General features: G+C 38.1%; 1 protein-coding gene across 1 annotated transcript; it reads left to right on the top strand.

The window, feature by feature from the left end:
• Window positions 1–354: 354 nt before the first annotated feature.
• On the top strand, window positions 355–8,401 carry LOC126832199 (polypeptide N-acetylgalactosaminyltransferase 5). The gene is made up of 7 exons (XM_056103233.1): window positions 355–439; window positions 1,571–2,090; window positions 2,894–3,047; window positions 4,915–5,081; window positions 5,971–6,141; window positions 7,655–7,865; window positions 8,371–8,401. Exons 2-7 carry the CDS (start codon window positions 1,826–1,828, stop codon window positions 8,399–8,401), a joined length of 999 nt encoding a protein of 332 aa, XP_055959208.1. The 5' UTR covers window positions 355–439; window positions 1,571–1,825.
• The last annotated feature ends 6,941 nt before the right edge of the window (window positions 8,402–15,342 follow it).

The raw sequence follows: 15,342 nt of genomic DNA, 5'->3' as shown, positions 1-15,342 counted from the left end.
GAGTAGACCATAGCGCCGTGGCCGAGCAAAACATCCCTCATAGCACACTTTGTAGCCTATGCCCGTCTTCATAAGCCTAGTCGGTCCATAACAGTAGGACGTTAAACTCAATTTCATTACATTTCTTTTCTTTAACTAATAAATGTAAATACTAGAAAGTAAATATATCTTAGTAAGTTTTAAAGTCGATATATTCACGAACCTTTAATTTGACTGACTGGTGACAGATGCTGACTTTTAATATGGCTACTAATCGTATTGTCGGCACAAGTAGAGTCTGAACAACCATGTCAAATAACGGGATAATATTATATTGATTATAGACTGGGTAATTGTGACTGTTAAGTGTGACATATGGAATATGTCTATATTATTACCTGTAGTGTGACGTGTAAGGGCTATGGAATTTAAAAAGAAGTGAAATCCAACCAGCAGCCAGGTAAATCTCATTCATATTTTAATCCACAACTTCTTGATTTAAATTATTATAGAATTAATTAATATATCATTGTAACTTGTGTTAGCAAATACATCCTTGATTATTTTGGGACTAACAACATATTCTGACGGAGAAAACCGCAGGACTCGGGGAAAACCCATGAGATTGGACAGGCGAGCCTAATCAACTGTAGTCGAAACCATGCCATTTGACTTAATAGCAGACCTCGCGAGTCAACAGACACACGCTTGAAACCATTCACCCCCATCCCTCAATTTGGGAAAGGTGTGGACATTGTTACAATATGACGCTTGTGTAAACTGTACTAACAGGTAACGCAAACAATGATTTAGTTTGAAATTACTTGTGGAAAGATACAAGGGTATTCATTACTTCCATTCTCTATCAGCTGAAATAATTATTAATATTATCAAATATATTGTGATTGAACTAGGAGAAATGAAATGGTGTTTAACGTCTTATTGTTCTGTTCCGACTGGATAATGAAGACATGTACACGCAAAACAATCGGCCATGAGGGAAACGGTATCTGGACAGAGAGAGAGAGAGAGAGAAATGGGGTTTAACGTCCACTCGACACAAACTAGGTCATTTCGGGACTAACATATGGTTTTTAATTTTATTTCAATAATTCGCTTGCGCGTAGGGGTCTTTAGCAGTGGGGGAAACCGGAGGACCCGGAGAAAACCCACGAGATTGGACAGGCGACCCTACTCCTTGTCACGTACAACCGGGGATTCGAAACCACGCCAGTTGACTCAATGACAGGCTTTTTGATACAGCACGCACGTGCTAACCATTCGGCCATCCAACTCCCCGTATCTGGACAGCGACAGCCTACTCTTATAACGAATTCCAACTGTCAAGGAATTCTTTACGTGCATGCCAATATGTGCACGGGACTTCGGTTTGTCGTCCCATTGGAATGATTACACCTCGTCCCCTGCCCGGTCCCCCTTTCTACAACCACTGACGGGGGGGGGGGGGGCGAATGACGGTGAATGTGTAGGACCTGGGTTTTTCGTCCAATCCAAACGACTATACTTCGTCCCCTGAACGGTCCTACACCACTGACAAGGGAGAACTAACATAATCATCTTTCTATTGTAGAGCTCGTGCATCCTATATATCTGGATATATTAATCTGGAATAACTGGGCCACCAGTCTCGGTGGAAGCCGAAGTGTACCGAATGGGTGTTTGATAAACGCGGTATCATTGGATGACACGACCCTTTACAAGAACATGGGTGAAAAGAATTAAAATGGACATTTTTTCTTTATCAAATCAATGAATCTGGAATACTTGAGATACGTGATTTATTCTTAAAACATTATTTGTGAAACGCACGTACCAAAAATTTAAAATGAAGATATTTAAACGTAAATTTTTAATAAAACTGGTTTTAACCATGTTGTTAGTATGGACGATACTACTGGTCAAAATGGCGATAGACACATCAGTTCCAAATTTACACGAGCCAATCGAAATGCTTATATTTGGCGGGAAACAGAAGCTATTACGACGGAATGTAGGATATTATATAGGCGAGGATCGTGTGAAGAAATGGGGATTTAAACATATGCCGAACTTTACCCTGATGGCAGAAAAATTTGATTTAAAAACCGTAGGTAGGTATTAATTATTTTCTTTTACTATATCTCAAAATTGGGAATAAAAATTTATTAATATGGGGCTTAACGTTCTAAATGTAAGCAACATCCAGACTAACAAAGACGTGCTTCCTCCGCCTACTATTTGCCAATTTACGTGCACGGCAACTTATACATCGGGGCTCGGGTTTTCGTCCTATCCAAACTATTATCTATAGACACTTTTCATTGTCAGACCCCCACCTTCTCCGTCCTACGCCCCTAACAAGGGGGGTATTTAAAACACCCAAAAATATCAAAATGTGTGCCATAAGGTCAAATGACGGACAATGTTTATTATTCATTTGTAAATGTCTTAGAAATGAAATTCGGTTCAACGTCCGACTGGCATACGCTATACAGTGTACTGTGAAGTAAAGTCTGCCCGGACTGCGGCACTGCCCTTTTATTCAGTCTCAAAATAACCTAGGTATGGGTTTCACAAGCCTACCGTTATTACTAGGTGAAATGGGCAAATCACTTATACTGGTTTAATATTAATTGAACACGGATTTTTTTTATCATTACCATGCAAACCAATTGTACTGTCATTTATTAATTGATCACGTGTTTTCCATCACTACCAGGCAAAACAATTATGCTGGCAATTAGTTCTATCATTACCATGCAAACCAATTATACTGGCAATTATTAATTGAACACGTGTTTTCTATCATTACCATGCAAACCAGTTATACTTGGCAATTATTAATTGAATACGTGTTTTTCATTATTTCCATGCAAACCAAGTATTTTAAATACGTGTTGTCCATTATTACCAGGTGAAATGGGCGAACCAATTATACTAGGACCGCGTAATTTAACACGTGTAGAAGCTAAGAAGATGGATCATGGTTTTGCTCAACATGCCATCAACGAGTACGTTGGTAATCTCGTGTCTGTTAGACGTAAAATCCCGGACGCCAGGACACCCGAGTGAGTTTATTTTTTTTATCCTATTTCTCGAAATCCTAATAAAAATATATAGAACATGATCTTTTGAAAGTTTTGATTGCCTAGAGGTGGCTCAAGAAATAACATATCAGCTAAATCGAATTCTATGGAAGCCTATTGTGGTCATTTCATAATCTTGTCTTCTCGTAACGAGAGGTCGAGGAGTCGAATGTGTGAGTAGTGTCTATCACCCAAAAAATATTCTACGAATATTGGTCTGGATGCGTTGTCAACATTTGAGAATAACAGGTCACTGGCTAGATTATCCGATCTTTTACATTATCAAAAACAAAATCTAAGGGAGATAACTAGTCATAAAACAAAATGTCGACGGCCATGAAATTAATTTAAGCATGCCATTTCAGAAAATCCATTTGATTGCATTGCCAGTTCAATATCCAACACTCTTAATTTTATTTATAGTGAAATTTCTCTCTCTCTTCATGGGCCATGTCTATGGGGTTTTTTTTTAATTAATCCTAATTCGTCGTGACGATTTATGTTTATTTATAATAATGAAAGAATTATGGGACTTATTGCCGAAGGGGGCACAACTCTTACTTGACTTGGCCAAAGATACTGGATAATCAACCACATAAAAACCAATATTGACAACGGTCCCAGATTAGGAGGTTCTGGGTGACCGAGACTAGGGAGTGAGAAGTCGTGGAAGAGGAGACGAGTGTGCGAGAACGCAGGAAAACCGGATGTGAAGTCGAGATTATGAAATGGACGCAATAGGCTGCCATACAACACTGTTCCTTATTTTGATTTAAATCAATGAGAGGTAGATACTGTAAAGGTTAAATACATCATTTCATGGTGGAAAACATTCCTGTGTAAAAATGACAAATTGTTAAAAAAACAATAAATGGAATGAAATGAAGTACTAGGAGAGCAGCCTGTGTTAATCAGTAAAAACAGGTACAGATGTAAACATTTAACAGTTATAATGCTGTTATTTAAATTATTTCACGTTGGTGGTTTTTCAAATGCAGACAGCTGTATTTTGTATTTATTCATTTATTTTTTTGTGATCGATGCTATAGTATGAAATGTGAATGAAAATCTGGGAGAACGGTAGATCGGAGACGATCTAGCACATATGACGTGATATGTGAAGTGTGGGTTAGGGTTAGGACCACAGATTTCCCCAATGTCTCGAGATATAAACAGGGCTAGTGCTAACCCTAACCCTTATCCTAGCTAGCCCAAAACCTAAACCCAACCCACAATCCACATATGACGCCATTTGTGCTAGTCCGTCTTCGATCTAGCGGGCTCCGAAAATCTGGCGGAAAAATCTGGAACCTGTTTTATATCATATATTATATATTTTTGGTATGGTGTTACAGATGTTTATCGAACCTTCCGAAGGACTGTAGGGAACAACACCGAATTATCCCGATGAAGTTTCTCGACCGACTGAGAGTTCTAGTTCTGTTTTATATCGTATTTGTTTATTGAAATGAAATGAAATGGGGTTTAACGTCCTACTCTTCTGCACCTAACCTGGGCTAATTGAAGACGGGCATACGCCATACAGTGTGCTATGAGGGAAATTTTGCCCGGGCAGCGGCGCTACGGCCTACTCTTATATCGAATTCCAACTGCCAAGGGATCTTTTACGTGCACGCCAATGTGTACACGGGACCTCGGTTTTTCGTCCCATCCGAACGACTAGGCAGCTGTCCTTGTCAGGCCCTCCGTTCTGCATCACTGACAAGGGGAAACCACGCCGGAAAATCGAGATGAACTTTCTCGGCCAATGCAGGGATCGAACACCCGACCTCCAGGCTAGCGAGCCAGCGCCTTACCCACTTAGCCACATTTGTTTATTGTGTTTCAGGTGTAAACGGGTTAAGTATCCAGAGGATCTACCTAGAACAAGTATCATCATGTGTTTTTATAATGAAGCCTGGACGAATCTATTGCGGAGTGTCCATAGTATTATAGATCGCACACCAGATAGACTTCTGGAAGAGATTATTCTAGTTGATGATAACTCCACACTAGGTTAGTAGTATAGACCGAACACCAGACACACTAAGTTAGTAGTATAGAACGCACACCAGATATACTTTTAGTTGATGATAAATCCACTCTAGCTTAGTATTATAGACCGCACACAAGACAGACTTCTAGTTGATGATAAATCCACTCTAGGTTACCATTATAGTCCGGTGGTATAGACCGCACACCAGACACACTTCTAGCTGTTGATAAATCTCCACTTGGTTAGTATTATAGACCGTACACCGGATATACTTCTAGTTGATGATAAATCCACTCTAGCTTAGTATTATAGACCGCACACCAGGTTAGTATTATTGATCGCATATCCGACACACCAGACGGACATCTAGGTTAATGTATCAATAATATTCTACATGTAAACGAGGCAGAGTGTGCTTACTTTTTCCTGGACACTTCGTCATTATTGAGATGTTGATTAATTTCATATACTCCAATTAAGGAGGAGTGACGTATGATTTTCGTAATTAGTTAGCGTAGCTGCGCTATCACTACATGAAAGAATCATTGACAGACAGTTGAAATTCAGGTGCTGTTCAGGCATGTTTTCATTAGCCAGACTGGTTCAGAAAAGTAGGAGCTTCGCCGTCATTCATTAATTCATTCAATCATGCATTCATTCGATATAACCAGTGGTTCAAATCTAAAGTCCAGAATTCTGCCAAATCGAGCAACGAAAAAAGGTGTGCTTGCTACATTATCCCATAACATCGATTCCAGGGCCGGATTAAAGGCGGAGTTGGGGGCGGACATACGTCATATATTACGGTGGAGTTTAACAAGGGGCGCATACAATTGTCGTAGATACGGTAAGATAACAATCCGCAATTAAACGCCGCTTTAATTAAAATAGTAATTTTTTTATTTGTAGATTATTTACACGATCCTCTGGAAGAATATATGAGTCAGTTTCCTAAAGTAAAATTAGTTCGTACTGGTAAACGTCAAGGTTTAATAAGAGCTAGATTATTTGGTTTTAACCATACATCACCCAGAACTTCTATTGTTACATTTCTAGATTCACATATAGAATGTTTTGAAGGTAAGATACTCGATAACCCTTTACCCTTTCTAGAATACTCGATAACCCTTTGGGGGTTGGATGACTGAATGGCTAGCGTGCGCGCGCTGTATCATAAAGTCTGTCATTGAGTCAACTGGCGTGGTTTCGTTTCCCCGGTTGTACGTGACAAGGAGTAGGATCGCCTGTCCAACCTCGTGGGTTTTCTCCAGTTCCTCCGGTTTTTTCCCACTGCTAAAGACCCCTACGCGCAAGCGAATTATTGAAATAGAATTAATCCATATGTTAGTCCTGAAATGACCTAGTTTGTGTCAGGTGGACGTTAAACCCCATTTCTCTCTCTCTCTCTCTCTCTCTCTCTCTCTCGATAACCCTTTATCCTTTCTACAGTACTCGATAATCCTTTCTAGAATACTCGATTGTCCTTTCGAGAATACTCGATAATCCTTACCCTTTCTGGAATACTCGATAACGCTTTACCCTTTCTAGAATACTCGATATTTACAAATTTTAAGGCACTGGTTCGCCAACCTGGAGATCCTGGGTTCGTTCCTAGTGTTTGCCTAGCAAGTTCATCGGGATTTTTCGGTGTGGTCCCCGCTAGTTGGTGATGCAAGACAGAAGGCCTGGAAAGGAACAACATCTTGTTGTTTGGATGGTGTGAAAACCCGAGGTGCAGAATTCGATATAAGAGGAAACTGTCCCTCATGTCACACTTTATGGTGCATGCCGGTCTTTATTAGCTCCTTAAACCCCATTTGGGTTATTTGTCCAATAATTATAGTTTACCCTAATAATTAAAGTTTATCTTCTACTAGTATAGTTTATCTTCTACTAGTATAGTTTATCTTCGGCATTTTTAAAATGCGCCATTTAACTATCAGAAGTGGCCATGTTATATTTCATATTAGAACTGGGAACAATTTATAGGCTTAATTCGATAATCTACACATTGCTAAAATCCACCCATGGCTAAAATCCACCCATTGCTAAAATCCATCACATCTATTGTTAAAATCCATCCATTGCTAAAATCCATCCCATCCATTGCTAAAATCCATCCATTGCTAAAATCCAGAATTGATATGTTTATTTTAACAACAAAACACATACTTATGGAAAACAGCTACTAGTGTATTTAAGGCGACGTTTCGTAGAGTATTCTCTCAACGTTATCAAGCTAGCTGTTTTCCATAAGTATGTGTTTTGTTGTTACTCTATCCAGTTACTAAATGCCATTTAAAGAACATGTTTATTTTAGTTTTCTGTCCTATTGCAGAAGGACTGGTTAGTCGAGTGGTCTAACTTGTACACTTTGGGTCACAAGGTTTGTCAATTAGTCAAGTGGCGCAGTTTTATTCCGCCCACATGGATTCCTCTCAGAGCTAACACACAAACGAATTATGTTGGCCCTAGCAAAACTAGTTTGTGTCGAGTGGACATTAGCGCTTTTCCGATTGTTCTATTTATTAATTCTTATTTCTTACTGCCGTTTTGTAACGTAATTCATTATATACTATTGCTGAATGAACAGGATGGCTGGAGCCGATGTTGTTGCCTATAGTGGAGGACTCTAGAGCCGTGACCATGCCGTGTATTAATGCTATAGACGATATGACCTTCAGAGTTGATACCGGTCAACCATATCAAGTTGGGATGTTTGTTTTACCTAGTCTCAGGTTCGCCTGGATGACTATACCCGAACATGAACAAAGACGACGACGATCAACGGCCGATCCCATCAGGTAATTAATCACTTGTAAAACTACTGTAAGACTACAGATAAATGGGGTTTAACGTCCTACTGTTATGCTCCGAGTGGGCTGGGGAAGACAGGCATACACCATGCATACACCATGCATACAGTGTGAAATGGGGGTAATTTTGCTCAGGTACTACGGCCTCATCTTATATCGAATTATGAATGTCAATGGTTCTTTTACGTACACTCTAATGTGTACACGGGACCCCGGATTTTCGTCCCATTCGAAAGACTATGCGGTGTCCCTTACCAGGCCATATGATCTGCGTGACTGACAAGGGAGGGGGCCACGGCGGGAAATCCCGATTAGCTTTCTTGGTGAACATATACAGAGATCGAACACTGGACTTTGAGGGTTAGCGAGCCAGCACCTTACTCACTGAGCCACCGTGAAAATGGTAATTCCGTTGTATAAAACGATGTTAATTGTATGTCCTGCTATGGCTATAGTGGATTGTATTAATCCATGGTGGTTGTCTTGTTTTCAGATCCCCTGCTATGGCCGGTGGGTTGTATTAATCCATGATGGTTGTCTTGTTTTCAGATCCCCTGCTATGGATATAGTGGGTTGTATTAATCCATGTCGATTATCTGTTTTCAGATCTCCTGCTATGGCTGGTGGGTTGTTTACTATTAGTAAGTCATACTTTAATCATATTGGTACGTATGACGAACAACTGAATGTGTGGGGTGGAGAAAATATTGAATTATCTTTAAAGGTAGGCGGCTTATTCCAATGTTTGTTTTTTTCCCATTTCACAGATTTGATTCTCGTTCACAACCCTAAATTCAAATTGACAAAAGAGAAACAATAAAACGGAGAACATTTTGACGATGACGATAACCATCCTGAAGGTGTTGATAATCATTTTGCCCGTGAAGTTATCGCAACCATAAGTCTCGGTCACCCAGAACCTCCTAGTCTTCTTCGTAGAATATTTTTTTCTGGATGATAGAGAGTCAGACTACGAAACCATTCTCGTCATGTAAAGCTGAAAAATTTTGGACAGAGGTGAACCCGGAAGCCGTATACAACCGGAAATACTGAAAAGTCTTTGGATTGGAGTCTTGTTTGACTTGTCCCAGGTGCTGTATAGGCATATCTAGTACCATTATGGAATGTTGATACTATATATCGTTCATTTTACTATTGGTTGATTTTACCGAATTCTTCCGTTGGATTCAGCAGTTTGACTACTGGTCAGGATGAACCTATTTGACTATTACCTAAACTGACGAATTAAATTGGGATTCATCTGTCCCAGATGTTGTATCAGTTTCGTTATGTTTCTAATTGCTAAATGCCACTAAAGGATTATGTCCCAGATGTTGTAAAGCCTAGGTATAATTTCGAACCATTATGGGATTTTGTCACGATGCATCGTTCACTTTCTGTTGATCGAATTTACCGAATTCTTCCGTTGGAGTTAGATTATTCCTCTAAACTGGTTATGAGTCGTATGACGGAAGAACGGTCTGCGCGGAATTTAGTGCTAACAATTTTTATCTGTCTTTATGTAGACAACTGACCCAGGACCAAATAGTCGTCAACATGCGGAGGGTCTGGGTTTCCGAGACTAACTGCTGACACGTTTTATTTGTCTTTATTTTTCAGATATGGATGTGTGGTGGGTCTATTCTACTCATACCTTGCTCTCATGTAGGTCATATCTTCAGGAAACGTTTACCATATACTGGTGGTTTCCATGAGTTAATGAGAAACCTGGCCCGAGTAGCGAACGTCTGGTTAGATGACTATAAAGATAAATTCCAGAATTATAAAGGAAATATAGAGGTACGTGATGTGACCGGTTACCATAGCAATAAGGTCCGAAAGCTTTCTGACAATACGTTAATACCCCGATGATGTCACAATTATTTCGAATTCAAACTGCCAAGGGTTCTTTTACGTGTATACGGGACCTTGGTGTTTCGTCTCACCCGATGTTGTCCTTTGCCTATCTTCCGTCCTAAACTACCATATAAGACCAATGACTAGGGTCTGAGACCTTAAAGGAATATTTAATCTATAAAGACAAATTTTTATTAGAAAATTGGCCGCTGTCAACATTTGCTGAAATCCCCAGAATGTTGGCTTATTGGTTCCCAATGCTCTATGTCAGATCTTGTACCATCCCTTGCTATTTATTCTACCTTCTTGTTACTTTCCCTTGCTATTTATTCTAAGTTCTTGTAACATCCCCTTGCTATTTATTCTACCTTCTTGTTATCATCCCTTGCTATTTATTCTACGTTCTTGTAACATCCCCTTGCTATTTATTCTACCTTCTTGTTACTTTCCCTTGCTATTTATTCTACCTTCTTGTTATCGCCCCTTGCCATTTATTCTACCTCCTTGTTACCATCCCTTGCTATTTATTCTACCTTCTTGTTACTTCCCCCAGTTCTTTATTCTACCTTCTTGTTACCTCCCCTTGTTACATCTCCTAGATTGTTAATTCTACGTTCTTGTTACATCCGCTTGATTGTTAATTAATTCAACATTATTGTTACCTCCCCTTACAGCCGTATGGTGATATATCTGATAGATTACGACTCAAAGAGAAATTACAGTGTCATAGTTTCGATTGGTACAGACAGCATGCATATCCGGAATTGTATTTTGTTGGTTCTGGTGTATTTTACGGCACTGTAAGTATTTTTTTGATTACTTTAAGGGTTCGGTTAAGTCTAGGACCCCCACCCCCACCCCCCTCGGCGACATGTTCATTTTTTTCCAAACTTTCTATTAAAACTATTGGGGGTACGTAAATTCAATTTACGATTTTCTTCCCTGTGATATAATTCGTTGCCATAAATCAAATTTTCGTGAAAATCTCAAATATATTGATAATAAGAAGGGTTACATATCAGGAGTAAAATCTCGGTATTGTGTCTTCCCGATGAAAACAAGACTTCCAGATTAGCGAGTCAACGTCTTACTTACAGAGCCACCTTGACCCGTTCTGGAAAATCAAAGTTTGTATAAAGAACTGTATATTTTGTAGATCCGGAATGTTGAGGAACCTAATATTTGTATAGATGCCAATGGTGGCGAACCTGGCAAGGATATTATACCTTATGGATGTCACGGTGGAGATTCACAGGTAATTTTAACTTTCTCCAAAACTGTGATGTGGTATCGGGTGTTCTTTTAGAATCTATCCCAGGATAAAGTAGTGTCGATATCACAAACAATTTAACACCTTTCTTGTTATTCTTTGGGACATTATGATCTCTTAGAAATGGTTTCAGACAATCTGAATATTAATGGAAACAAAATAGGGTTTAATATCCCATTGTTCTGCACCGTCTGGGCTTGGGTTCGAATGACTTGCATTGTATAGATGATAAACGACTGTATCGCCCAATTTTATTCGTAAACCTGACGTGCCATATCCCTCGATTTTATACATTCATTCTTATTAGTAAACCCTGTCGTCCCTCAGAAGATCTAACGCGGGGTGGGGAGAATATAAATCATTGTAGATCAGACGGAGGGAGGGTTTGGGATTATAAAGCTTTGTAGATCAGACGGGGAGAGGGTGGGGTGATTATAAAGCTTTGTAGATCAGACGGAGAGAGGGTGGGGGATTATAAAGCTTTGTAGATCAGACGGAGGGAGGGTGGGGGATTATAAAGCTTTGTAGATCAGACGGGGAGAGGGTGGGGTGATTATAAAGCTTTGTAGATCTGACGGGGGAAGAGTGGTGGGATTATAAAGCTTTGTAGATCTGAACGGGGTAGGGTGGGGTAGGGTGGGGTAGGGTGGGGTAGGGGTATAAAGTTTCAAACCATAAGACCTATCACTGAGTCATGTGACGTGGTTTCCATACCCATTGTCATGGGTGCCAAGGAGTAGGGTCAAATATTAAAGACGGGAAGAATATTAAACGACAGCATGCGATAGAACTGGTTATACATATTCCGAATATAATTTTTATCACGGATAAAATGTAAATGTACACACGCATTGATGACGTCACACACAAAATCACTACGGATACGTGATACGGACCAGGAATTTAAGTTTGCCTAAAGTGTCTATTATGTTTCTAGAACAGCTTATAGGACGTCTCAGTCACATAGCTAAGGCTTTTTATATGTCTGTGGGGTCGTTGGTATTCATATAGCTAAAGCTTTCTGTTGATATTATATGTACAACCAATCTGATTAAAACACAGATCCTATTTCGTTTCGTTTTTTATAGTTCAAAATTTATTTTTACTTGTCTTCACTACACTGGGATCCGGAAGAGTTGTTATATTACCGGCGCTTTCGTTGAAGTGAGGTATTAGCCAATGAAACGGTCTGTTACGGTAAACCACTAGAAACGTCATTGGGTCAAAGCCGCTCCTACGACCCCTGACACGATCTTCCAGTACAATTTTTCAGATCTCCATGTATTTTAATCAGCTTGAATAGTTGAATATTATAATGTATTATATTATAGAAATGGGATTATACAGAGAATATGCAAATTCGACAAGCAGGTGCTTGTATAGACTGGAGCAGTCAGAAAAGTGTACAAAATCAGAAATGTAATATACAAGGGTCACAGAGCTGGAAATATAAGGTAGGTAAGATTCTAGTGCATGGATGAATGATTAGTGTCTGTATTCATTATATTTTATTATAATTACTAGACCTCTTTGATTACATCGTCCTTTAATTTGATACGAGTCTATTTGATTTGTCAGATGATAATGCCGGGACGTTCAGTGAATACTAAGAAATTCACATACATATAGAAAGCTTTAGCTATATGAATACCAATGACCCCACATACATATAAAAAGCCTTAGCTATGTGACTGAGAAGTGCTATAAGCTGTTCTAGAAACATAATAGACACTTTAGGCAAACTTAAATCCCTGGTCCGTATCGCGTATCCGTAGTGATTTTGTGTGTGACGTCATCAATGCGTGTGTATTTCTCATACGTGATACGACACACGGATACGGCAGCACGTATCGAACATCTTTCATACGGAAAAGGTCCGTATAACATCGTCGTCTTTTTGCTACTTTTAGACGCTGAAATGTTGTGCCGTAGCGTTTTATGAATCTATGTGTATCCTAGAACACGAATGTGTATAGTTGGGGTGATTTTAACCATGGCAAAGACTGGAATTTAATCATTACTGTTGATGAGCTTTTTGCGGAATTTTCATATTTTTCCTGTCTGTCTGCATGCTGGTTGATCTATATACGTGCTCAATTTAGGGAGGTGGGACCTTGCAAATCTGTAAAAGGGGTATAAACTTTTTGAAATGATACAATAGAGAAACCAAAAATTGCTGTCGAGTTGAAGTCGAAGATTTTTTTAATAAGATTCGACACTAAATGTTTTTTAAATTTTAAATAACTCAGCGACTGTCGAGCGACTGTCGAGCGACTTTACTCCTTTCAGGAATTTTAGGCTAGTCACTAACTGCCATCATGTTGTAATTGACTTCAGCTCAGCTAGCCATACGTACGCGGCGCGAAAATTCTGCCAAAACTCTAAAAACTACATTGACGCAACGTATCACGTGATGATACGGATGCGTGATACGGATGGGAAAGATTCCACTTGCCAAATGTCTCTAATATGTACATTCCCTAAACAAGAAATGGTATCAGGTGTTCTAGAAACAATAAACAAACTATGTAAAGTCCTCAAATGAGAAATGAGAAGTGATGTGTAGCTTTTCTTCTAGAAACAGTAGGCAAACTATGAGAAGTAGTCTCATGTGTTATAGAAACAGTAGACAATCTAGGAGAAGTAGTATCATGTGTTATAGGAAGAGTAAGCAAACTATGAGAAGTAGTATCATGTGTTATGTAAATAGCAGACAAACTATGGGAAGTAGTATCACTTGTTAAAGAAATAGTAGACAAACTATGGGAAGTAGTATCATGTGTTAAAGAAAGAGAAGACAAACTATGGGAAGTAGTATCATGTGTTATTTTAAGAGTAGGCAAACAATGGAAAGTAGTATCATGACTGTGTTATAGAAAGAGTAGGCAAACTATGAGAAGTAATATCATGTGTTAAAGAAAGAGTCGGCATGCTGTGCGAACTCCTCAAATGAGAAATGTTATCAGCTGTCCTAGAAACAGAAAGCGTCATGTGTGAACTACACAAATGGAAATTAGTATTAGGAGTTCTCGAAAGAGTAATAAAACCCTATGAGAAGTGATACCCGGTGTTCTGATGTACAATGCCTCGTGCACGACAACCGTCACTAGGTAATACACGTCTTTTTTTTCATTTATTTTTCAGGATCAGTTGATACAAAATAGAAACATGGAAAAATGCATCGGACTATCAAAAGATTCTAAATTTATTGAAATGCAAAAATGTGATCGTCGACAAAAACAACTGTGGATTTGGCCCAAAGTTCGCGAGCCTTTTATTCCAGACTTTTTCTACTTCATGTGAATATTAAGTGAAACGCGACTTTTTTAACTAACATAGATCCTTGTTATTAATCAACGATTTCTATATTCTGGTATATTGAACACATATCATGTGGTTTCTGTGCCGTGGATAACTAGAGAGAGTGCATAAGATGAGATGGAATGTTCGACTGATGGATTTTGTATCAGAAGTAATTTCTTTCTAGGATTTGAGTAATGTGCCGCTGAAAAACCGACCAAAAAACAAGTTAAGGAAACCTTGAACGCATCCTTAATATTGATGCAAATATATTTCATTTGAGAAAAAGATACAAATAATGTGCCTTTGACAAACCAATGAATACACAAATTTAATGAATCCTTGAATGTGTACATGATATTAATGTTTTATGATATTAATATTACATGATATGTAAATTTAACATAATATATTAATGTTAAATGGTATATTAATGTAACATAATATATTACATGATATGTTAATTTTACATGATATATTAATGTTACATGATAGATTAATGTTACATGACATGTTAATGTTACATGACATGTTAATGTTACATGACATGTTAATGTTACATGAAATGTTAATTTTACATGGTATTTTAATTTTACATGAGATATTTATGTTACATGATATGTTAATGTAAATGATATATTAATGTTACATAATATTTTAATGTGATAGATTAATATTAGATGATATATTAATGTTACATTATATGTTACATGATATATTAATGTTACATCATATATTAATGTTACATCATATTTTAATATTACATTATTTGTTACATGATATATTAATGTTATATGATATTTTAACATTACATGATATATTAATGTTACATTATATGTTACATGATATATTAATGTTACATGATATTTTAACATTACATGATATATTAATGTTACATTATATGTTACATGATATATTAATGTTACATGATATGTTAATGTTACATGATATATTAATATTACATGCTATATTAATGTTACATGGTATGTTACATGCTATATTAAGGTTACATGATATGTTACATCCTATATTATTGTT

The sequence above is a fragment of the Patella vulgata genome, chromosome 9 (assembly GCF_932274485.2).
Source record: "Patella vulgata chromosome 9, xgPatVulg1.2, whole genome shotgun sequence".
Taxonomy (NCBI): domain Eukaryota; kingdom Metazoa; phylum Mollusca; class Gastropoda; family Patellidae; genus Patella; species Patella vulgata.
The sequence above is the reverse complement of the archived record's forward strand: the minus strand, read 5'-3'. Positions and strand labels throughout refer to the sequence as shown.